Genomic DNA, 22,512 nt, shown 5'->3' on the forward strand with positions numbered 1-22,512 from the left:
TACGGATTAATTTGAGAAAAGATAGGCCCGGGGAGTATGATAAGTCTTGTCTTCATCAACCAGCTATATTCACTACTCAATCAGGTATGGAAGTTGTTTATGCGAAGTAGCGCCCTGGAAATGATACCGTCAGTAGAAGAGGATTGAACTGCAGCTTCAACAGTGAACATACGAACAGACAACATCTGATGAGGGGATATCTTGCAACGGGAGTGGATCAATCCTAGACCTTGTTGTCGCATGATTCAATAGTGATTACAGGCATACATTAAGTATTAGGTCCTTATGACAACGCCATGCTATTATTTTAGCTACAAGACCACACAGTCATGATGTGTGTAGCCAGGTCCGTAATCCTCAATGCCTCGCTCTATCTCATTCGCTCGTTGTTTCTCCTTCACTTCTTTTGCGAAGTATTGTTTCATGTACTTTTCCAGCACACGGTCAAGATTGTCTGGTGATACAATGGAATTAGAAAATGTCTGCTGAAAAACACAACTTGGAGCAGTCTTACCTGCAGACGCGTTCATGACGACATCTGCTCGACACAACGGACAATGTCTCTCGTTTCTCCGCTGAATCTTAACCACGCATCTTATACAAAATACGTGCCCACAGTCGAGTCGCACTGGACGATATGCTACAGAGAAGCACACTGGACACAGGTAGTCATTTAATTGAGGCACAACCGTGACCAACTGCTGTGACATCTGAGCGCAAATGTCTTTAGCCATATCTCTCGATAGAAAGCTCTCAGATTGTATGGCGGATCGAAATGTCTGGGACACGCCGAGTGATGTTCTTTTGTCAAATTCTACTGGGATCTTAGCAACCCTGCCTGTGTGCGTTGCATAAGTACTTGTACCGAGGCACTCACTCTTCAGGATTTTGACTATGGCGAGTTTGTTCAGTTCCTGGAACTGAAGGTTCTTCAACAAGCTTAAGTTGAGATTAACGAACCTTGAAAAGGCCATCCGGCTCTCCCGGAGCTTGAAGTCCCTGGCAAGATGGCCCTTTTCAACCTCGGCTTGGAACCACTGCAACTGCTTCAGAGCCATTTGACTTGACCGTGTGCCATGATCTCTTTCATGAGTACTAAAAAACACTTCGGCATCCAGGTATAGCTCGAATATGCGACGCCAACGAGCAAGGTCACTTTTGGAGAACCGACTGGTTCGGCAAACAAATGAGACTTCCTTGCCTAGTTCCACCACCTCTGCAGTCATTTTCCCCTCCTCCTCTGTTTGAAGAGCATCCAAGTTATTCACGTCACTTTGAAGCATGTCGAAAAACTCGGCATCAAAGACCAGGGGCACCTCAACCGTCTCATACATATTATGGTCGTTTCCGTCAGCCTGGCGATCAGCATCGTGGCCAGAGGCTACTACGGGGCTGGTTTCTGTAGATTGCGTATCTGCATGCGTGCCTGCTAGGCCCATAGGATCAGAGCGTATTTCCGCAGCAACTCGCTCAAAGAAGCCCCGCGACGTGGGTGTCAGGGACGCATCTACGGCGACACCATCCTGCAAGTGGACGTAGACGGTAAGTTTTGGTTGAACGAAATTGGAGTTGGTCGCAGCTGGACGTGGTGACTCAGTTAGCAGGTTTGATCAAAGAACAATGTCTTCCAAAGCGAGTCGCCTTGTACCTTGACTGTGATGGATTACTTTTTAAATGGTATTGTAGTGCGACAGGAGATGTTGTGGTAGGGTCGAGTAATGCACGGAGGGTCTCGGGATCGAGGCCCAGGTCGCGTAGTTCTCGCTGCACTTTCTTGAGACATTTCTTCAGCTGACCATAAGGTATAGCTCTGGTAACCCAATGAGGGGGGAAATCTACAGCATGAGATGCAGCCGTCAGTGTAACCGTGTTGCGGCAGCTGAAAACAAGATGATAGCTTGGACTCCATCAACTGTACTCTATATGGCTAGAAGAACAGGTAGAAGAGGATTCGGAGCTCGGGAGGGGAGCCTTGACGCACCTTGGTTAGCCAGAGTTTCTTTAAAGTCACGAGCGAACTTCATTTTGACGTGTCCTCATTGCGGACTGGCACAGAGTAATCGGCCGTACCAGAGAGACTGGCGTCAGCATCACCAACTTCAGATTGTGAGTGGGGTTTGTGTGGGAGAAGCAGTTGTATGTTAGGTACTCCGTACCTAGGTATGTTCAGTGCTCAAAGTACATACTGACCATCTGGTGGCGTCAGCGAACATTGAAGGTTTTTCGCCTGAAGAAGTCAACTGATCCTCCGGTGCCACATCCTGTTTGGTTAATGTCACCAGCGCCTGGTGCCACCCACCTAGCACCCTCTCTTTAGCTGCCCAATCGCTCGTGGAGACTCGCTTACCTAAGTAAGTAAGAAAATTGTATGGCAGAAGAGGCCCCACGAGCCATTGGGCAGCAAAGAGCTATCATAGTACTTCAGTGCCCAGGCACGAGGACATTTGAAAGCAGATAACACCGAACTCCTCCACTAGCTACCTAGGTACTTACCTAAGTAGGTACTTACTCAAGTAAGTCCATATGTAACTTCTCCCTATATGTCAATACATAAGTACTTAGATGATTTGGTTGCCTACTAGGTCTAAGTACTTAGAGGCAGACAAGGAGTGTTCGGTGTCTCTGCTAGCTACTAGGTACCTAGTATCATCTGAGTGATCACTCGCTTGCCTACAATGATTCTGAACCGACACTTACGGGACCGTCTACGGATATTGGGATATCGTGCACTGGCTCATAATATAATCAATAAACTACTAAGTTGCAGGAAACCGACAGCCACAGCCCAATATTTGGTAGCGAAGCTAAAGTTGAGCTACGAAGCTCCACTTCGCCCCGGCCCACCGGCCACCATTGCTCAGTGCTCAGTGCGGTCTTCTGTATCATAATTACTCACCCAGATGCTATTTGTGCCCTTGATTACGGCGCACGAACTCGATATCATTGTGCAGCGACGTATCTACCACAGAAGACAAGCAAAAGCTAACTCACTGTCTTCACCTACATACCCGTCTTCATTGCTGCATTGCTGATCGCATTCAAATTATCCATACAATATATATAAGAGTTCAGATCATCGGACCTATATCCATTGAGTATAAAACTCGCACCAGCTCTCTCGCACGCTTGGACTGCCAAAAGCAGGAGGGCCACCAACGTAAAGCAGGATCTAGCCCAGGCTTGGCTGTGATAGCACCTTGAACCTAGCTATTTATTCTCCCTTCCAGTTGAACTAAGGGGGACGATGGGTGCCCAACAGTCTCTGCCAGGGGCTCAAAGTGAAAACTCAACCTCGAATCCCTCCAAGATCTGCTACTATGAGCTTATAGGGGTTGATACAGATGCTACAGACGCCGAGTATGTATAATCATAATTCAGATGCTTTTGAATGATGAGACCTTACTGACTGTTTGCCAGGATCAAGAAGGCATATCGAAAGAAGGCTCTTGAGCTTCACCCTGACCGCAATCTTAATAATGTCCAAGAGGCAACGAGGAACTTCGCAGAGATTCAAGCAGCATACGAAGTTTTATCTGATCCTCAGGAACGGGCCTGGTATGACTCACATCGCGATTCGATTCTAGCCGGGAATGACCTTGCGGGGGACGATACCGAACCCGCTACATTTCGTAACGTCCGCCTTACCACAACGGAAGAAATATTCAGCTTAATACGTCGGTTCAATGCCACAATACCCTTTAATGATGAACCTACTGGATTTTTTGGTGTCTCCAGGGAAACGTTTGAACACCTAGCTCTTGAGGAGGAAACCGCCGCAGAAATTGGGCAGATAGACCATTCTTACTACCCAACTTTCGGGTCCTCAGACGACGATTACGAGGCAGTTGTGAAACATTTTTATGCTGCATGGTCAGGATTTTCCACCAAAAAGTCATTTTCGTGGAGAGATAAGTATCGCTTATCTGATGCTCCCGATCGACGTATACGTCGTCTGATGGAGAAGGAGAATAAAAAATGTCGAGACGATGCTATTCGTGAGTTCAATGACGCTGTTCGATTTTTGGTAACTTTTGTCCGCAAACGTGACCCTCGATACCTTCCAAATTCGCAGACGGACGCCGAGCGACAAAAGCAACTGCGAGATGCAGCTGCGGCACAAGCTGCTCGGTCGCGTGCTGCCAACCGACTAAAGTTCGAGTCTTATGTTTCTCCGGAGTGGTCACGGCCGCAAGACGAACATGGACTGGATGACTATTTTTCCGATATCGAGGAGGACTCCGAAGTAGAGATTTTGGAATGCGTCGTCTGCAACAAGTCGTTCAAAAGTGCTCAGCAATTTGAGGCTCATGAGCGCAGCAAAAAGCACGTGAAAGCTGTTCATCACTTGGGTAAACAAATGAAGAAGGAAGGTATCGCTCTTGAACTAGACGTAGCTCCAGTTCAAGAAACAGGTCAACGCCCGACCATGGAATCAGTTGACCTATTTACCACTGAAGCTAGTCCTCAGGAGACTGACCCAACCATGTACCGACCTGCAGACGGGCGAGCCTATCAGGAAGAGCAGATTGAAGCATCGGATTCATCGACTGACCAGCAGACCGATGAATATGCTCCAAGAGATGAAGTAGAGGAGCGCTTACGCCTCTCAGGCCCTGAAGGCTGCGATGTTGACCGCGTGGAAGACATAGCTGAAGCCCACCTTGCAGCATCGGTTCAAAGTGTCAGTCTTGATGAGGTATCAGTGTCTACTCAGGGTAAGATTGGAAAGGCAAAGGCCAAACGACAAAGGAAAATGGCTCGACAGCTAGAAGAGGCTACGGCGCAAGTACGTTGACCAGAATCCCATGCATTCATTAAGTACAAATCTAAGATGATTATAGCAACAGTGTAGTGTCTGCCACGCAGAATTCTCTTCGAGATCGAAACTCTTCGATCATATTCGCCATGAAAACCATGCAGCAACAAAGCCTAAGCTAAGCAGCCAGATTCAAGGCAAAAAAAGGGCTAAATAGATTCATCGTCACTGTGCAAGACAGACCGAAAAGCCAGTGTTTCTTTTTCCTTCAACTCGCCGTGATACCTCGTCTGTTATTCCTCGAGTCACAGTCGTTCAATAAGTTCAATACCGCCAGGTGTATCAATGTTAAGGGTCTTGAGTCCAGACCCCTTTCACGTCAAGGTATCATCCAAGCCAAAAAGAATACGTCGCCGGATACGTCAGTTATTCACTTTTGTCATGTGGAATTCCGCCATCTTCCCCATCCTCATCGCTCAAGAGCTCTACTTCGTCAATAACAGATCGCCCAGTCGCGTCTCGAATTTCGTTTGCGGGATGGCAATCTGCCACGTGAATTATAGATTTGCCTTGGACATGTTTGACACATCGCTTCCACTCAACCCACTCATCTTCATTTTGAATTAGAAACCCAATCAACATACTTGGGTCCATTTCCCGAACATGGATACGTCTTAAGCGAGATGTATGGCATGAGTCCATGTCATCAATTGTATACCTCGCTACATCCGAATAGTAGGGTAAAGCTTTTCGGGTATGATGAGGGTCCAAGTAGAAAAGAAAATGACCTTGGGAGCCAACGAAATAATGGGACGATGAGGGGCGACCACTGCACGGACAGTCAAAATTCGTAATTAAAAAGAGGGCCACCGTGACAAAGTGAGGAGATTTTTCGACTTACCCAGCTATCCCAACCGACTGGGACATCTGTACAGATGCTATGAGTGCCTCCCAATACACAGGCGTGATTTTATCAATGCCCAGTCTCGTTCCTACTAAGACCAGGGTTGGGTGGAAAACCTCTCCATCTGGTTTTGCAATTTTCATGAAGTTATCTTCATAAATATCTGGCCCATCGCCTGTGGAGTAGATTCGCAACTCTTGCTTGCGTGAATTAACCAGATCTCTGAACCAAGAGGAGTTAGTGAAGGTTCACAAAGAGAAGGTCGAGTGGATAATTTACTGGATACAACGAGCAGTAGCGGAAGGACCAAACCACTCGCCTGGGTATTTACTGCAGTATTTTTCTCCGTGTCGTACAAAATTGTGAATGGAATATGGTGCTCGAGGATCATCAGCAAATAATGCAAGGAGCCGCCGCTCACGATCTGGCAGCATCCCTCGGCGCCAGTCTAATAGTCATGTCAGATGCTTTCATCAGACGAGACAAATTTTTATCATCTTCTTACCTCTTCCCAAATCCAAAACCGCCATGGCATTGGCAAGCAAGCTTTGCCCAGAACGAATCATACATCCCCAGCCGCTATCCGATGTGAAGCCGCTCTGGTCCACAAGTTGGCTCCTTATTCTCATTGACAGAGACAAAGCTGATGCTGCTTTAGGGTCCGTCGACTTCGGGATAATCTCAAAGTTTGATCGGTAGGTCATCCAAAATCGCGAAGCAAAATCATCCAAGAAGGCCGCAGGCCATCCAGCGCCAACGGGACTTGGTTCCTCATATGCGAGAGAAGATGAAAAGCTTCCAGAGTACGAATCCAGAGGCGTTCCCTCAGTATCCGTACCTACTGCTAATGGTTCTGCAGAGTTCTCTTCCTTCGAATTCGATGAAGTATCATGTTTTTTCGAAAGCGACTGGACGCTCTGGTCTTCGTGCTGAACATTCATAGGCGCATCTTGTGTGTCCTTTGCGGACAGAGAATAAACGCGGCCTAGACACCACACAGGCTGGTCTAATTGCTGATCGTTGACTGGTTCAGGGTCCCAAAACAGTTGAACGATTCGCCGGTACTTGCCGAGATCGACATTGGCAATAGCGGATTCCATGACGAATTTTCCAAGTCTTTGGTGATGATATCGAAGGTAAGGTTTGGGATGCTGATGAAAACCCCAAGTAAACGAGTGATAAACATACACCGGGTGCTTATGTCCACGATCGGGATGTCTGGTGTGCTTTCACTAGATAAGTCTGGGTGAATAAACCCCGAGGCAGAATACGTGGGGGGAAATTTTGCCAATAGTCGAGGCAAAAGTCAAGTTCCACGAGGCCTAACACACACAAGAGAATCAAGCTTCTTCTTTTTAATTGGTATGCACTCTTAGTAGCCTTAGAGTGTGCTAGTAGCGATGAGGTCTATTGAACCCCAGACGCCTTTGAATGACGGAGTTGAACCCCCGACCACGATCCCACTTTTGGCAGTGGAGGATGAGGACCGTCAGTAGAAAGAATGCCACGCGACGACAGTAGAAAAGATGACGAATAAATAATTCAGAAAGCTTAGGACTTAATGTGGGCAGCTGGATTTCTTCCTGATACGAGAACGAGGATGTGACTCGATAAGAAGGATGTTTGAGTGCATTAGCATACTGATCAAACCACATGACGGCGGTGCAAGAGGCTGCCTGCTGGTGGGGCTGACAAACGCCCCATGAACGCACTTGCTGGCACATCGAGGCCAAGTCCGCCACCGACAACGGGTTCCATCCACAAAGAAGTCTTGAGTTGCACCAAGTACAATATCCCTGGTGCCATCTCTCATCTCATCTCACTACATGGTCCATTCCAGGATTCTTGATTAGTTGTGTATTTTTCTCGCTCCCAATGAGAGGGAATCTTCGACCCTTCGACTAATTGGAGAAAAATGGCGAGATCCAAAAAGAGTGGCCGACCATGGAAGGGAGGCAAAAGTTTATCAACTAAGCGCTCCGAGGCTCGGTCACATTCAGGACTTCCTGAAAATCACCATGCAATGCTAGCCATTTCAACAGGTACATCGTCACCACCCCAGCTTACAGCACTCTGTACTATGCAATTTGATTACAGGCTTAATTTAACAGAATCCATCTAGCTGCAATCACGTTGGTGGAAGAAGCTCGTCAAACGTCGTTGCATGATCATGGTCTCTGGAATGAGCACGCTCAGCTCCGAAAGAATCCAGTGCATTTCGTTAGTGCTGGACGAACCGATCCCCTAAATGACCATCCGACCAAGGAGGAGTCCAGCGAATCCAATTCTAATGACAAAGAAACTATGCTGAAACTATCGCTGGAAACTCAGGACGGGATGCGTAGTAGCGATCTCGTTCTTCATAATAGCCCAACTCAAAATTACGACAAATTTAACGAAGAGGGGTCGCAAACTTTTTATTTGGACATAGTTGAGGATAAGACAACTAAACACTCTCACTGCTCACAAGCCGTAGTGTCGAACCACCCTTCGTCTCCAGACAGCAGCTCTAGCGAGGAGGTCATCTTGTTCAGAGGACGAAGGGAACGGAAAGGACATGGGTTCAAAGCAAAGGAAATGCTTCGAGAGCAAGAAGTACATCACACTACCGAATCCAAACCCCCATCCCCAAGTGCGGATGAGGACTATCTCTCCACAGACTACTTGCAATCTTCTAGAAGTCGTAAGCGTGGAAGGAGAAAGGGCCACACACAGTATGAAACCGGTGACGAAGATATAGTGGCTGACTATATCAACAATATGCGGGACAGCGGGGAACTAGACTGTCTCTTCGACGAAATAGGGGGCAACCAACGAGAACTTGGCGCACGCGATACTGAAGTTGTGTTCAGTTGCTCCGATTCCGATACCAAGCATAACAGACCTCATGACACCAACAGGGCAGCAGGAAGCCAGGCACCACAGCATAAAAAACATTACTTCAAATCCATTGAAGACACTTTGCGACACACAGAAGATCCAGAGGATGAAGATGCCCTTGTCGACCTCATTGCTGCACAAGACTTGAGCTGCAGTTCCGACGTTGCTGCTGACACACAGACACCAGAGTCTAACTTCCCCGACACTCGACCTGCAAGAAGGTATGGCGCTAACAAGCAAGAGGAGTTTGATTTTATGGATTGGAGCACAGCTCATATTCGGTCAAAGAAGGGCAAAGGATATCGTACTCAAGTACCATTTAACAACGACGATTCCGACCTAGAACTGCAGTTGCAGGTGGCTTGGAAGAGTGATCGGATGAGGAAAAAGGAACGTAAAAGACAACGAGAAGAACTTCGTTCATTAGGAATGCTTCAGAAAAGCGCCAAGCCAGACGATCTGAGAACGAAATATCCCTCAGGCATGAGTATTGAACAAGTTGGAGAGGAGATTGAGAGATTTCTGCACAGCGGAAACGAAGTGTATGATCCTCTTGCGAGAATTTTATACTACGGCAACAAGGCCAATGCTGATTCGATATTTACTTCCAGGCTATCTTTTCCACCAATGGACCTCCACGCCCGAAAGTTGATCCACGAGCTTGCCAACAAGTTCAACATAAAATCTAAATCAACTGGTAAAGCCGACCAGCGCCGTCCAACACTGTACCGCACAATCAGAACACAGCCATATGCCGAAATACCATTCCAAAATGCCTTGAGACAAATCCAAAGGCGCTTCCTGCCCCGACTTGATACCAAGGGTAAAAGAAATTCGAAACTATCCACAACACGGGGCCAAACCCTTGGAGCAGCAGGCTATCGTGAAGGAGAAGTGGTTGGTGCATCCGCACCGGAACTCGGTGTAGATAACCGCGGAAGAGCCATGCTAGAGAGAATGGGTTGGAGTTGTGGGACTGCCCTCGGATCGATCGACAACAAGGGCATATTGCAGCCCGTAACACAGACGATGAAGAAATCTAAGGCAGGACTAGGGTGAATTGTTAAGTCTCCCTTGCGAATGGATGTGCAGAAATCTCACTTGTCAGAAAACCATAAGTATCATGTGCACGAATTCATTGTCGAGACCCTATTCTCGATGTTTATTGTACAACCGCGAACCCCATTGACCGTGAAGACATTGCCCCCATAAAGCAAAACCATCCGTAACGCATTAATAAATCCCGAAGTTGAGGCATGTTCTGCCTGTAGGATCTCAATCATGACACCCAAATGCCACGCAAAAATAAAACAACCAGAGTTATGACCCAAAACAAGCTAATGTCAAAGCACGAAATTATTTCGTGGACGAGGAGTACTTGGTGACAGCCTTGGTACCCTCTGAGACAGCGTGCTTGGCAAGTTCACCGGGTAGGATGAGCCGAACGGATGTCTGGATCTCTCGGGAAGAAATGGTTGACTTCTTATTGTAAGCCGCCAACTTGGATGCCTCAGTAGCAACGCGTTCGAAAATATCTTGGACGTAATTAGATTCGGATCATACTATGGTAGACATGAATAACTAACCGTTGACGAACGAGTTCAGAATAGACATGGCACGGTTGGAAATACCGGTGTCAGGGTGGACCTGCTTCAGGACTGTCGCAAAATGCGGGTTAGAACACACGGCTTTCATCAAGGGCGGAAATGGCATACCCTTGTAGATGTAAGAACTGTAAGTTTCCTTGCGAGTCTTGGAGCGCTTCTTCTTTTCGCCAGAAGCAGCGGTCTTCTTGCCGGCGTCCTTTTTCTCGGGAGCCTTGCTGGCGGTAGCGGGAGCCTTAGAGGCGGGCTTCTTGTCGGCGGCCTTGGGGGGCATTTTGGCGGTTTCAAAAATGAGCAGGATAATTTACCAAGAAATTTTTTTGAATATGGTTGAGGGCGAGGGTTAGACAGCGGGTGGTGATGAAAGTTGATGGCGGAGGTTGAAAGATCGGGGGGTGGGCTGGGCTTTTGTAGCTGAACGCGAAGCAGTACGAGTGGGTTACTGATTGCTATGGCTGGTAGTGGATGATGGGAGGGAGCGCGCCACGGTCGCGCGTGTTTTCCGATGCTTGAGTGACTGATCCTACCACGTTGTCGGGAAAAAACCGGGGCTCTAATACAGCTGGTGCGTTGGCACGTAAAGGGCACTAGCTACTGACCCAAGGCACTCACTAGAAGCCAGATTGGCAGCACCACAAAATGTTAATTACATAATCCAGATCTAGTGCTATCATTGGTGCCCACGGCCTCGTCTTCACACTACTACCCAGTGATTTTGAGCCACCTGCCCGCTTTTGCCTTGCCCTTTTTTTTTGTTTTTGTTTTTTCGTGCTTTCATGTCTAGTCCGAGCAGCCTACCGATTTTCTGATTGGCTACTACAAAAGGACAACAACTGCCGCAGTTCATAACGGGTTGATAGCTTGGAGGAATATGTACTGGGAAGCCATCCGCACAGTAGTACTAGTATTGCACTTGCCCTGCTTTAGCCATAAGGAATCGATCCAACAGCTATACCAATCATCCTGTGTATTGGTTGATGGTAGTACTTCAGAGAATTAGCAATAGCATTACTATAGGGAATCATGATCTGATTGCATTGCGAACGCCTTACGAGTAGCACATACTCAAATAGACAGCGGATTCCTGTTTTCCATTAATTGGGGCCTCGCTGTAATGAAGCTACGTAGCTACTGGTACCAGGTGCCACTGGCCAGAAGAAGAAGAAAAGGGCTAGATGGCAAGTTAAGATGGTAAAGATGGCAACACAGAAAGATGCGTCATTGTTACGATGATTCTGAACAATGCTGGATTTCAAGTTAATTGGTTCATCACAATCGCAGCCCGGAGATTACGAGACATTATATGCTTCGGTTTACACTGCATAACATGATCCCTACAACCTGCGACAAGAATTCAGTCCACCAGGCAGCGAATATGCGATGGGCAACAGCAAGGCACGTAAATCGTATTTCTGTAACTGGTAATGCGGCTAAAAGTACGCAGCACGTAACTATTCCCACCAGCAAATTAGAAGCACATCCGTCACCTGAACGATGGGGCTGAGGATTTGGATCTGCTTGACTGACAATGTACGGAGTAACTAAGTCGTAGCCGCTTCGAGTACTACCTACTAGTACCAGTAGGTAACGGGGTCGCCTTGTGTGCGCCATTGCAAAAATGGAGGGGGGCTAACAGCCGGGGGGGGGCGAATGGATACTTTGGTTATTTTAACTTGATTGTTTTCCCTCTGCACTCCCATTTTCCAAAGTAGGACTAGCGCCGTTTGGGGGGCCGGTGTGCCACCAGCCCGGTGGGTGATCTAGGATCACGTCTTGTACGCGCCAAAAAGTACTTAACCTCTACACCCCCCGCCCAACCACAATTCTGTTGTCCGAAATCTTGCAATTATCATCATCGCATCCTGCACGCCTCCGCTCTTATCGCACTTCGTTCAACGTCAAAAGCCACATTTCGTTCACCAAAACCCAAATCACATTCAAAATGACTGGCGCAGGAAAATCTGGTGGCAAGGCCTCTGGTTCCAAGAATGCTCAATCGTAAGTCTGCTCCAGGCCGGCATCATTACGTCTCATTAATCTTGTTGTGTAGGCGTTCTTCTAAGGCTGGTCTGGCATTTCCTGTTGGTCGTGTCCACCGTCTTCTCCGAAAGGGCAACTATGCTCAGCGTGTTGGCGCTGGTGCCCCTGTTTACTTGGCTGCTGTTCTCGAGTACCTCGCTGCCGAAATTCTCGAGTTGGCCGGTAACGCTGCCCGCGACAACAAAAAGACTCGTATCATCCCCCGTCACTTGCAACTAGCTATCCGAAACGATGAGGAGTTGAACAAGTTGTTGGGTCATGTCACTATTGCCCAGGGTGGTGTTTTGCCCAATATTCACCAGAGTAAGCTGTGCAAATTCCATGTTTTATCGAATTACGCTAATCAGTCCCAAGACCTACTGCCGAAGAAGACTGGTGGCAAGAGCGGCAAGAATGCGAGCCAGGAGTTGTAAATTTGTAGTTGGCTTCTGTTTTCATGCGGGTTGGTTTAGGTTGCAATGACAAAGGGGTCACGGTTCAGGGTTCACGGTTATTTGCTTTTATTACGCGCAAGGGTTGTACAATAATCCCACGGCTATGGTCATGAATGAAAACATTTTCCAGACACGTTGGCCGTCTTAAAGTGAAATTGTGATATGTTTATATGGGTGGTGGGTTAGGTGTTGGTCAGAAATCATGTCTCGGTGCTTACGCTTGCAACTGTGGTGCCAAATTATTAAGTTATTTATTGTTTTCCTCTCATGTCAAATGATAATACAAGCATGATACAGGTATCCTGCATACACAACATCTGGTAACACAGTATTGGGCTGTGGTGGCAAACTAATAGGGGGGTTATGTTCGACTTGAATATACTTCACCGTTTGTAGCCTTGGCCCGTGACCTTGGCCCATGGGGAAATATTTAAATGCGGCGGTTCGATAAATTCGATCTAGAGCTACAAATACATATCGTCTGCCTCTCTGGTCCAGCCCGTATTTATACTCAAGTGTCAGTGTCGGTTGACGGAGTGTGGAGGCGCTAGCATTTGTCAGTCAAATGGCTTTTCAGAGAACAATGTTCAGCAGACAAATGAGGCACTCACGATCCAAAATTGGCGATGGCAAATTTCGCTCGTACTTGGAGCCTGATCGGGTTCGTTAGCTAGCCGGTTGTGTTGTAATCGAGTCTTTCGATGCCATACCTCCAGGTGCAGTCGGTGGAATATATGGGTCAGGGTGCTTCCACGTATCAAGCAACTTCTCCGTCTCGGATAGCAAGGCCTGTATTGGTCGTCAGTGTGTGGCCCTAGTTGGTGGAGGTACGTTGTTTCGGCTTACCCTTTGCTGTCTGGGATCGGTAATGTTGCGATTTGCCTCGAACAGCGATCGTATGTAAAGTGCTTGCCCGCGCCAAAGCTGGCGTTGGACTGCCCAGTCCAACGCCAATTTCAGGGAGCGCCGGTAGAGCGAACTGTGCGTGAAGCTTTAGCAAGTCTGCTTTCTACTTTTCTGTGGCACTGTCGCGTTCGTGTGTTTCTGGTCTTGGGGTCTTACATGGCAGCCCGTCGTGACGACATGGCAAGTTTGATGTTGATCTAGCTTGTCCGTCGTCGGCGGTGCAGCTCAGCGGCGTAGGGATGGTCTGCGCGGTTTGACGCAATTGTTGATTGTCAATCGACTTGTTTGGGTTATTCTTTGTGCCTTTGTGACGGTGTAGCTGCCGCAACCGTGTTGTGCCGGGATTCCTGGCGGCTTTTTGACGATGTTCCTCGCGAGCTCTGGACATGATCTTCAAATAACTACCAGGTAGCCATGCTTCGCAGTGTTGCTGCCTTGTGGCCTGGTGTGGCGCATGCCCATCCGCACTGGAAGTGCACTGCCTACCCTACACTGTGCGCTATCCGCTCTATCCGTCCGGCACTCAGTTGGTATTGCTGGGTTCCTTGTGATTTTCATTTTCTGGTGCATTTTTCTATTTACATATATGGAATCTGCCATATTAATACGGGTGCGTTAATACATCCAAGCGTGCTGACGTGTTGTCTCGTATGTGCTAGATGTAAGTAGATACTAATGTGGCAACGGTGCGGACTATAGCATCACTTGTTTAATCGAGTGATTGATTGGTTAGTTCATTGAACGGCGCTCCTGCGCCTGTCCTATAACCGAAACTACCCGTAGTTATTGAGTTAGCCAAAATTATCGTCACATATGCTACGCGGGTTTCCTGCATCTGAAGATGAACGGTATTAAGTGTTTGGAGATGCCGAAGAACTCGAGCATCATGAGTGTAGCAGCCCCTGCACGCACCAAGGGGCATGTACGGAGTACAAGCATGGAGTAATAACCGCAGCCACTTTTACCCACACAGAAAAGACAGGGCCGCGGCCATTCACCCGAACCCAATTCCTCATTTTTTTCGACGGCTCCACAACAGCTAGACCACCCTTGGTTTCAATTGTACTTCACATAATAATAGGTCATACACACTCGGAGAACACGGGTTCGCTCACGTTTTCACAACAATCTACTCCGTACTCAGCCACCTAACTCACCCAGCATTGACATCGCTACATAGTGCAATTATCACCACCGCCCACCGCCTGCCACTCACTCTGTTACAGGAACCACAAGAAGACCGCCAGAATGTTGTCCAGGAGGATAGCCACCGCTGCGCGCATGGCGCCGTTGCGCTCTATGCACCCTTTTCGCTCCAACTACCTGGCGATGCTTCCGCCCCTGATGCAAACTGTGCGAACATACGCCGACAAGGTAGTCAAAGTACCACAAATGGCCGAGTCCATATCAGAGGGAACACTGAAGCAGTTCTCAAAGAGCATTGGCGACTTCGTGGAGCAGGATGAAGAGATTGCGACGATCGAGACTGACAAGGTATGTGACCCACCAAACAATTGCACACTGGCACCAAGAATGCTCTAACACCCCAACAAGATCGACGTTGCTGTCAACGCCCCAGAAGCCGGGACTATCAAGGAGTTTCTTGCCAGCGAGGAAGACACCGTAACCGTCGGACAAGACCTTGTCCGTATTGAGCTCGGTGGAGCGCCGTCAGGCAGTAAAGAAGAACCCGCAGCCTCAAAAGATGAAGCAAAGGAAGCAACAGAATCAGAGCCAGTAAAGACGGAGACCAAACCGCAGCAGAGCCAGACAAGCCTAAACCCCGAACCCAAGCAAACAGAAAAGCCAGCGACAACAAGGGCAGCATCCAAGGAAGCTCAGTCAGCTCAGTCAGAACCAAGCCAGACGTCCACTGCATCAGCCTCTACAGGAAGCCGAGAAGAGCGCCGAGTATGTCATTCCAATATCAACATCTTGAACGAGTTATCCAATTATTAACGCGGACACAGGTCAAGATGAACCGTATGCGCCTTCGTATTGCCGAACGCCTTAAGCAATCACAAAACACTGCTGCCTCACTCACGACATTCAACGAGGTGGACATGTCAAACATCATGGAGTTTCGCAAGTTATACAAGGACGACGTGCTTAAAAAGACAGGCGTAAAATTGGGGTTCATGAGCGCCTTCTCCCGCGCGGCTGTTCTCGCCATGCGGGACATTCCGGCGGTCAATGCCTCCATCGAGGGCCCTAACGGCGGCGATACCATTGTCTACCGCGATTACGTGGATATCAGCGTCGCAGTGGCTACCGAGAAGGGTCTTGTGACACCGGTTGTTCGTGACGTCGAGTCGATGGATCTTGTCACTATTGAGAAGGCCATAGCTGACATGGGCAAGAAGGTACGGAGGCCCCACTTAATCATTGCAATACCACCAGAGCACTAACGATTTCCGTAACCATCCACAGGCACGCGATGGTAAGTTGACAATCGAAGATATGGCTGGTGGTACCTTTACCATCAGCAATGGCGGTGTATTTGGCTCGTTGATGGGAACGCCTATCATCAATCTGCCACAAAGTGCAGTTTTAGGTCTTCACGCGATCAAGGACAGAGCAGTGGCCGTTAATGGGAAAGTTGAGATCCGACCAATGATGTATCTGGCATTGACTTATGATCACCGCTTGCTCGATGGCAGAGAGGCTGTGCAATTCCTTGTTAAAGTCAAGGAATACATCGAGGACCCGAGACGTATGCTTCTGTAGGCTCAACGCATGGCCCCTGGGATGAGTAGATAGATGGGAATTAATTGTGTAGACTGTAATATAGAACCGTGTTTTCCTGCATTAAAACTTCTCACGTGTTACGCTATTTCTTTGCGTGAAAATGTAAATGCCTCGGCTAGACCCAGCAGCATACACAGAGAGAGAGAGAGAGAGAGATTACTTTCTTTGTTGCTAGTTGAGGTACATCAGGTGCATTAACTTTTTTTTTCCAAGTCGAAGACTAATTAGGCTGGTACCAAGCCAAGAAACCAGAAAATAGACCGTCTGCGTATCGGGACGCGTCAGGTATATTGTATTTATTTGGTACTTGCACGATTTAATACTCGGTGGATGAATAAAAAAGCATTCAGTGGCAAATTTTTGTATTTTTTTTTTATCTACCACATGGTGGTTTCTTACTAAAGCAAATAAATAAATTCAATAAAATGGCAGGTAAGAGATTAAAAAAAAAAAAAACCCCCTTTCTGTTCTTTTCTTTTTTTTTTTTTAGAAAAAAAAAGCCAACTAAAATTTGATTTTTAGAGGCGAAAAAATAATTTTCCACAGTGGATTTGCCTCTAAAACCCACGGGTGGCTATAATAAAAATCAACTAAAAAAAAAAAAAAACTACTATTAGCGTAAAGAAGAAAAAGAAAAGCAAACTATTAATTATAATATGAATTAATCAATTTTTTTTTTGTAAATCAATTGCAATTTCTTTTAACGCGTCAGACAACCGATTAAACCACAAGTGGTTTTTATTGTTATTCTAGAATTAGTACATAAAACGCCTGCCTAGAAAAATGCTCACTTTTTGTCACACTAGAAAAACTAATTATCTAGAAGAAGTCTTGCAGTATTTACAACTAAGAAATATTATTGGCCTGGCTTGCAAGCACATACTCATCGAAGAAGAAATCTTCGTTGCTGAGTTCGCCATTAGAATAATCCCACCTAACAGGAATAGCATGGCCATTGGCTGCGAAGCCGACATCCTCACCCTTCCATTCGCCAGCGCATATTCTTGCCGCAATCCTGAGCATAAGTGCAACGAGATGACTAGGAGGGCCAATTAATAAGTTGTAGGTCTTGCTCACGATAGCTCGGGGAAGGCTGCCTAATATACGCAATCTTCCTCTTACGGGATTGAATAGTTCCCTGTCGCTTTGCAACTCCACCAGCGGATTGGAATTTAGAGGGCCAGCCGTCTTCGGCAATATTCTTCTTCTGATTTCATTTGCCTGCATATCGAGCCTCGAGGGACTTGTTGAGCGCTCGATTTTAATGTCCTCCAGGTCCTCTGGATCCTTGTCATCAGATGATGAGTTCGACGGTAACTGTGCTTCTGGCATTCGAGGTAATTGTTCGGCAGCGATATGTACGAGCAATACGTCGGAATCCAAGCTAGACGGAGCAGTGTAAAAGGACTCCAGCGATTCCTCACTAGAAATTGTTTCAGTGGCTTCATTATCCTGGAACGGCTGGTGCGGTGCCAGAGCATTCGGCGTCAATGTATGGCCGCCACGACAGCCCAGGAAATATCTAAGCTCAGGTCTTTGCAAATTATCTTGGCTTCCGAGGCCTTCATGTTTCTCGAGAAATACTGAAAATCCATCACTTCTCGCCACATCTTTCGGTTCTACCCGAGTTGGAAGGGAAGATGTAGCTATATCCCATTGTAACCTAAGACGAGTGTCTGGGTCGTTTTGTCCCTGGGGTTGACGACCATCCAAATGGCTACCAGTAAGTAGATGCGGCGAGCTGTATTGAGGTTTGTACTCGCGTAGCCGCTGTGCGGCCTTGGAGACGGATGCCATCACCGTGTTCTCTGCACTAGTGCTCGGCTCACACAAGCTCGCTTCTGTCGATGGTTCACATGATTTGAAAGAAGTGGTGCGAGTGCTTTTAGCCTGTTCGTTGTTGGGCGTAACGAGGGAACTCGTAGTATCGGAGAGCTTTGTTCTTGGTTGTTCACATAAAGGGGTCGTAGAGTCATAATGGTGTTCAACAGCGGGCAGAGTAGATGATAATGCAGCGGCCTCACTATTTAAACACTTTCCCCGTGGCTCACAATTGTCGCAGTATGCCTTCTGGTTCCTTGCAGGTCTCCATGGCTTCAGTTTAATATCCGGTGTTTCGGGAAGTTCGACCGTAAACGCCCGGCGGAAAGGGCATATAGTTTTCTCGAATAAGAGGACTTTTTCCAGAGTATCTTTGAATTGCCGGGCCTTATTCATTTGCTCAATACTCGATACTGGCAGCTCAATCCGCCAATAGTAAGGACGCCGAATTTGCAGTATGAATTTGCAGTTTTGTTGATCAACGCGCCAGCATTGACTCTTAGGTAGGATAGGTTGAAGAGCAGATCCACAACTTAGAAAGGCAACCGACCCGGGGGCGCGGTATACACAAAATGCGCCTATGGATCTGGTTAGCTGTATGCATGTTGCTTGCTCCGGGGATTTACATCTCTTACCTACTGCGATGGTTCGCTCTAGAGGGGACCACCATGCTAAATTGCCAGCATCTCCTCCGTCCTCTGGTGTTCGAGCACTATCTCCCGCAGTATCCGATTGGCAATGAACTGAAGCAGTGAACGAAACAATTCTGGCTTCCGGGTGGCTATAGAGTGTTTCGACAACTGTCCTTGGCGCGGACGTCGCGACGCGTTCCGTTTGCATAATGGCTGGCTCGGTTACAACACGACGCATAGTGGCAATCGGTCGGAGTCGCATATCTGGCCTGGGGGAGAGGGAGTCCGTTTGTATCGCCTCCATTGGTGCTATAGTCATCTTGAAAAAGCTGCTCTTATGACGTGAATCCTCAGGTGTTCGTCATCGCAATTGTGCTGGCAACATAATTGGGCAACCCACGTTGCTGGCAAATTGTCCGTCGCCAAAGCACGGCCGTTGAGGCCTCGGTAGTCTTGAAAAGCCTAGTGAATCGTCATCAATTCGCTGCTTCTCGTCACAATTGTCTGCATGTACTTTACTTACAGTAGTATGTCGATCGCATCCGACAAATCTTCGTGATGGTGGCTCCAAAGCTGAGGTCGGTCGATTGTCTTTTTGAGTCAAGTACAATTTGGCTGGCGTAGTGACGTAGCTTGACGTACCTAGCACATCCCTCCCCCCACGCGTCCACGTCAAGCCGCTGCCACGCACCGTGTGAATAAGACGGAGGTTATAGCGCCAACACCAGAATGGAGTAACTGCCGAGGTACTCCGGAGGTCGTATCTGGAATCTGCTCATGCAACTTGACCTCGTCACATACGGACACAGCGGCCTCTACTACCGATCTTGGAGTTGTAAACAGCACTAAACCTGCCAATGGAGCCTCGAAAGGCAAAATTAATTGACAGTTTCAATCTTGATGCGTCGCATTTCGAACTCAATGCCATTTTCCGAGGGGCCCAGTTGACACTGGTTGGAGGTAAGGGCAAAGAGAGAAACGGCCAGGTCAGACTACTAATGCACTGCAAAGCCTACAGGGCACTGCAAAATCCGGATCTATTCACTACCGAGTACTATAAGCAAGCCATATACGCCGTGTTAGCTGGACTCGGAATCCGGCTGCTGGTAGCAATTCCGGTTAGAGACTGTCAAGCAAAGCCACAGAGAGCCCGCCCCCTCAGCTAACACACAAGGCAGATAATAGCGGCGAGGCTTGTATTATGGTTCACCTCGCTGCTCTATCCCCGTGACCAAGTCTCATGGGAAGATTCTGTTACCGATTGGCTGAACTTCATGGGAGATTCTGTCCTTCAGCTCCCATTCTTCCTCATGATGGTAATGCGTCATGTAGTTCCCACTCTAGACAACCTGTGAGTAGCGCCTGCGCAAATAACTATGGCCTCAACATAATGGCTCAAGGTGAACAACTAGATTCATGCAGTCTTTAAACTGGGTTGACATAACTTATGTCCAAAAACATAAGCACGACAATCCGAGTGACCTAAGGGACCTTTATTATCCCAATCTAAAGTCTTATCAATCAGCGAAATCCCCAGCCAAAAGGAGGCAGTCATTCATAAAATTTATGTCGAAATTTGTACGCAGAGCAGGCCTTTCGATTGTGGTGCTCGCCTTATCATACGCCCCGATATTTGGCCAACTGATACTCCCTTTAGTGAGTTTCTACACATTTCACAAGTCGGTCGGACTTGGGCCTGCTTCCATCATCTTTGGAAGCGGCCTCTTCTTGCCTCGAAGATATCTCATCATCTTTTTACAGAGTTACTACTCGTCCCGGAACTTAATGAATGAACTTTTAGAGCCTTACTTCACGCGTGTCCAGTTTTCGCGAGAAGAAAAGCGGAACTGGTTCAGAAGCCGCGAAGGTGTCTTGTTTGGGTTTGGTCTTGGGTTTTATGTGCTCAGTAGAGTACCCCTGTTCGGAGTTTTGGTATATGGAATTGCAGAGGCCTCGACTGCATATCTTGTCACTAAGATCACCGATCCCCCGCCGCCGCCCTCTGACATAAGGGATTTCGCCAGGAGTCAGCAAACTTGGCGTAACAAACACGAGTTCCTTAGTCTTAACCTTTTAGCCATGGACGACATGCAGACGGGACCAGCCCTTACACCCAGAGAAAAGCAGGACACGCTGTCGCTCTGATGCCACGCCGCCTTGTATTAAGATTATGTCCCTTCATCGAAATATAGACTGCTCTACGTGTATGTAGGAGATCGCTGAAGCGATGTGCATGGGACGTCTGTGGCATCAGAAATCAACTAAGAATATCTCAATTTATTGTTTAAAGTATTAGATGTTGCCATTGTTGTCCCAGAAACACTGAGCAACATTGAAAAGAAAAGCTTGCAAGCTCTTTCAGACTTTTCTGAGCGTGCCGTTTCAGGCAATGATCCAAAGCTTTACGGAGCCTGCGATGTACGTTGCAGCATTGGAGATGCTGGCAACGAAATTAAGAGAGGACCATAGATTTAAGGTGGCGTGTATCAGTTCGTAGTGAGCTGGTGATTATTAAAAAGTGAATTTCGCTTTCGTGACTTGGTGGTGTTACATGTCGGGAATGACATCGAAGTCATTATGGCCGGTGTCGGTTCTATGTCGCTCGACTGAGGCTCCCTGGCCTAGAAAGGTACACCCTTCCCTCAAGCACCTGCGCAAAATACTGTCTTCTTCCGGATCCGCAATTTCTGTCAATTGGGTATGTCCTGTAGCCTCAGCATGTTTCCTGGCCGCTAGTTGTCCATTACCAATCCATTCACAGCCGTCCTCGTTGCACTTCAAGACCAGTCCATCAGTGTCCGTGTAGTAGTGATTTGCATTTAGTTCCTCGACTAGCATCTTGGCCTTTACCAGCACCTCAGAATCATCTGTGGGCCAGATCGACCTGTCCATCTCTGGCGGCAAAGAAGCTACATTGTGAGGGAAATCAGAGTAGCTGAAGACGACGCGGTCATAATGAATACCAGAATACACCAAAATGCATCGTTCTTGCTTTCGCTCGCCGAAGGTCATGAGATGCTGTCCCTGCGGGTGATTGAGTATTTCATTGCAGATAGCTCGATACTTGAAAGTAGGGCGAGAGAGGGATGTAAGCCTACCTGAACATCGAAAGTACATATCTGAATATCAAAGATGGTAGATAATATACTGAGTTCGATCCCCCCTCCCCACCGATCAGGGTCCTTGATGCCACGGCAATAGTCCACGGGCGAACAGCCCAGAATTGCTTCATTATAGACATCAGGATGCTCCGTAATATACTCAGCCATCATCTGACGAAGTTTTGCTGCAGACATCTGTTTCAGTAGAGCGCCACCAAATGCGGTAAAGAGACAGCTATTGTCACTTGGCATGACACGAAGCACTGAAGATAGTCAACATAGGGTCAAACGCAAGCGACACTAGGGAGCCCGACGTACATAGGCTGCCTTCTCTTTCTGGCCATGGTACTATTACATCACCGGAGCTTGTATTGGCGGCGGGGGCTGTTCCAGCTCGTTTCTCGTGACCGGAAAGACGGCGAGCATGGCCTGAGGTTGCCAAATCTGCCTTGAGCTCGATGGGAACGATTGTCAGAGTTTCGCCATGGAGCCCCAAGTCTTTGGCTAAAAGCCCTCCATGTTCTAAGTTGATGGACTGCATATTGGTGGGAGGGCCGTACTTGATGGCAAAGTTTTCGATTCGTGTCTTTGCCTGAAGTGCCTCAAAAACCATCTGAATCGTGGCGCTGTCATCAATTTCGAGAATTCCAGTCCCCAAAGGACTTTTATATCTTGACCTCATTTCA

The 22,512-nt window shown here is 47.7% G+C and overlaps 9 protein-coding genes across 9 annotated transcripts; 4 read left to right on the top strand and 5 right to left on the bottom strand.

Annotated features, from left to right (window-relative positions):
* Positions 1-873: 873 nt before the first annotated feature.
* Positions 874-2,024, bottom strand: MAA_04477 (RING-14 protein; the record flags this gene model as incomplete). The annotated part of the gene is made up of 4 exons (XM_007822573.2): positions 874-892; positions 961-1,579; positions 1,668-1,835; positions 1,982-2,024. 4 exons carry the CDS (start codon positions 2,022-2,024, stop codon positions 874-876), a joined length of 849 nt encoding a protein of 282 aa, XP_007820764.2.
* Positions 2,025-3,244: 1,220 nt separating this feature from the next.
* On the top strand, positions 3,245-4,795 carry MAA_04476 (uncharacterized protein; the record flags this gene model as incomplete). The annotated part of the gene is made up of 2 exons (XM_007822572.1): positions 3,245-3,357; positions 3,418-4,795. The coding sequence occupies 2 exons, from the start codon at positions 3,245-3,247 to the stop codon at positions 4,793-4,795; spliced, it is 1,491 nt and encodes a 496-aa protein (XP_007820763.1).
* Positions 4,796-5,935: 1,140 nt separating this feature from the next.
* Positions 5,936-6,760, bottom strand: MAA_04475 (peptidase family C54 protein; the record flags this gene model as incomplete). Its single annotated transcript, XM_007822571.2, has 2 exons — positions 5,936-6,108; positions 6,166-6,760. The coding sequence occupies 2 exons, from the start codon at positions 6,758-6,760 to the stop codon at positions 5,936-5,938; spliced, it is 768 nt and encodes a 255-aa protein (XP_007820762.2).
* An 815-nt stretch (positions 6,761-7,575) lies between these two features.
* Positions 7,576-9,599, top strand: MAA_04474 (G-patch domain-containing protein; the record flags this gene model as incomplete). The annotated part of the gene is made up of 2 exons (XM_007822570.2): positions 7,576-7,702; positions 7,783-9,599. The coding sequence occupies 2 exons, from the start codon at positions 7,576-7,578 to the stop codon at positions 9,597-9,599; spliced, it is 1,944 nt and encodes a 647-aa protein (XP_007820761.2).
* Positions 9,600-9,896: 297 nt separating this feature from the next.
* On the bottom strand, positions 9,897-10,418 carry MAA_04473 (Histone H2B; the record flags this gene model as incomplete). The annotated part of the gene is made up of 3 exons (XM_007822569.1): positions 9,897-10,075; positions 10,127-10,198; positions 10,256-10,418. The coding sequence occupies 3 exons, from the start codon at positions 10,416-10,418 to the stop codon at positions 9,897-9,899; spliced, it is 414 nt and encodes a 137-aa protein (XP_007820760.1).
* Positions 10,419-12,086: 1,668 nt separating this feature from the next.
* Positions 12,087-12,597, top strand: MAA_04472 (Histone H2A; the record flags this gene model as incomplete). Its single annotated transcript, XM_007822568.1, has 3 exons — positions 12,087-12,142; positions 12,195-12,487; positions 12,539-12,597. The coding sequence occupies 3 exons, from the start codon at positions 12,087-12,089 to the stop codon at positions 12,595-12,597; spliced, it is 408 nt and encodes a 135-aa protein (XP_007820759.1).
* Positions 12,598-14,772: 2,175 nt separating this feature from the next.
* On the top strand, positions 14,773-16,251 carry MAA_04470 (Dihydrolipoamide succinyltransferase; the record flags this gene model as incomplete). The annotated part of the gene is made up of 4 exons (XM_007822566.1): positions 14,773-15,018; positions 15,079-15,435; positions 15,495-15,887; positions 15,955-16,251. 4 exons carry the CDS (start codon positions 14,773-14,775, stop codon positions 16,249-16,251), a joined length of 1,293 nt encoding a protein of 430 aa, XP_007820757.1.
* An 867-nt stretch (positions 16,252-17,118) lies between these two features.
* On the bottom strand, positions 17,119-19,029 carry MAA_04469 (uncharacterized protein; the record flags this gene model as incomplete). The annotated part of the gene is made up of 2 exons (XM_007822565.1): positions 17,119-18,671; positions 18,729-19,029. The coding sequence occupies 2 exons, from the start codon at positions 19,027-19,029 to the stop codon at positions 17,119-17,121; spliced, it is 1,854 nt and encodes a 617-aa protein (XP_007820756.1).
* A 2,243-nt stretch (positions 19,030-21,272) lies between these two features.
* On the bottom strand, positions 21,273-22,508 carry MAA_04468 (Ovarian tumor, otubain; the record flags this gene model as incomplete). Its single annotated transcript, XM_007822564.1, has 3 exons — positions 21,273-21,749; positions 21,824-22,089; positions 22,145-22,508. The coding sequence occupies 3 exons, from the start codon at positions 22,506-22,508 to the stop codon at positions 21,273-21,275; spliced, it is 1,107 nt and encodes a 368-aa protein (XP_007820755.1).
* Between the last annotated feature and the right edge of the window lie 4 nt (positions 22,509-22,512).

This window comes from Metarhizium robertsii, assembly GCF_000187425.2.
Source record: "Metarhizium robertsii ARSEF 23 chromosome Unknown MAA_Scf_1, whole genome shotgun sequence".
NCBI classification, from domain to species: domain Eukaryota; kingdom Fungi; phylum Ascomycota; class Sordariomycetes; order Hypocreales; family Clavicipitaceae; genus Metarhizium; species Metarhizium robertsii.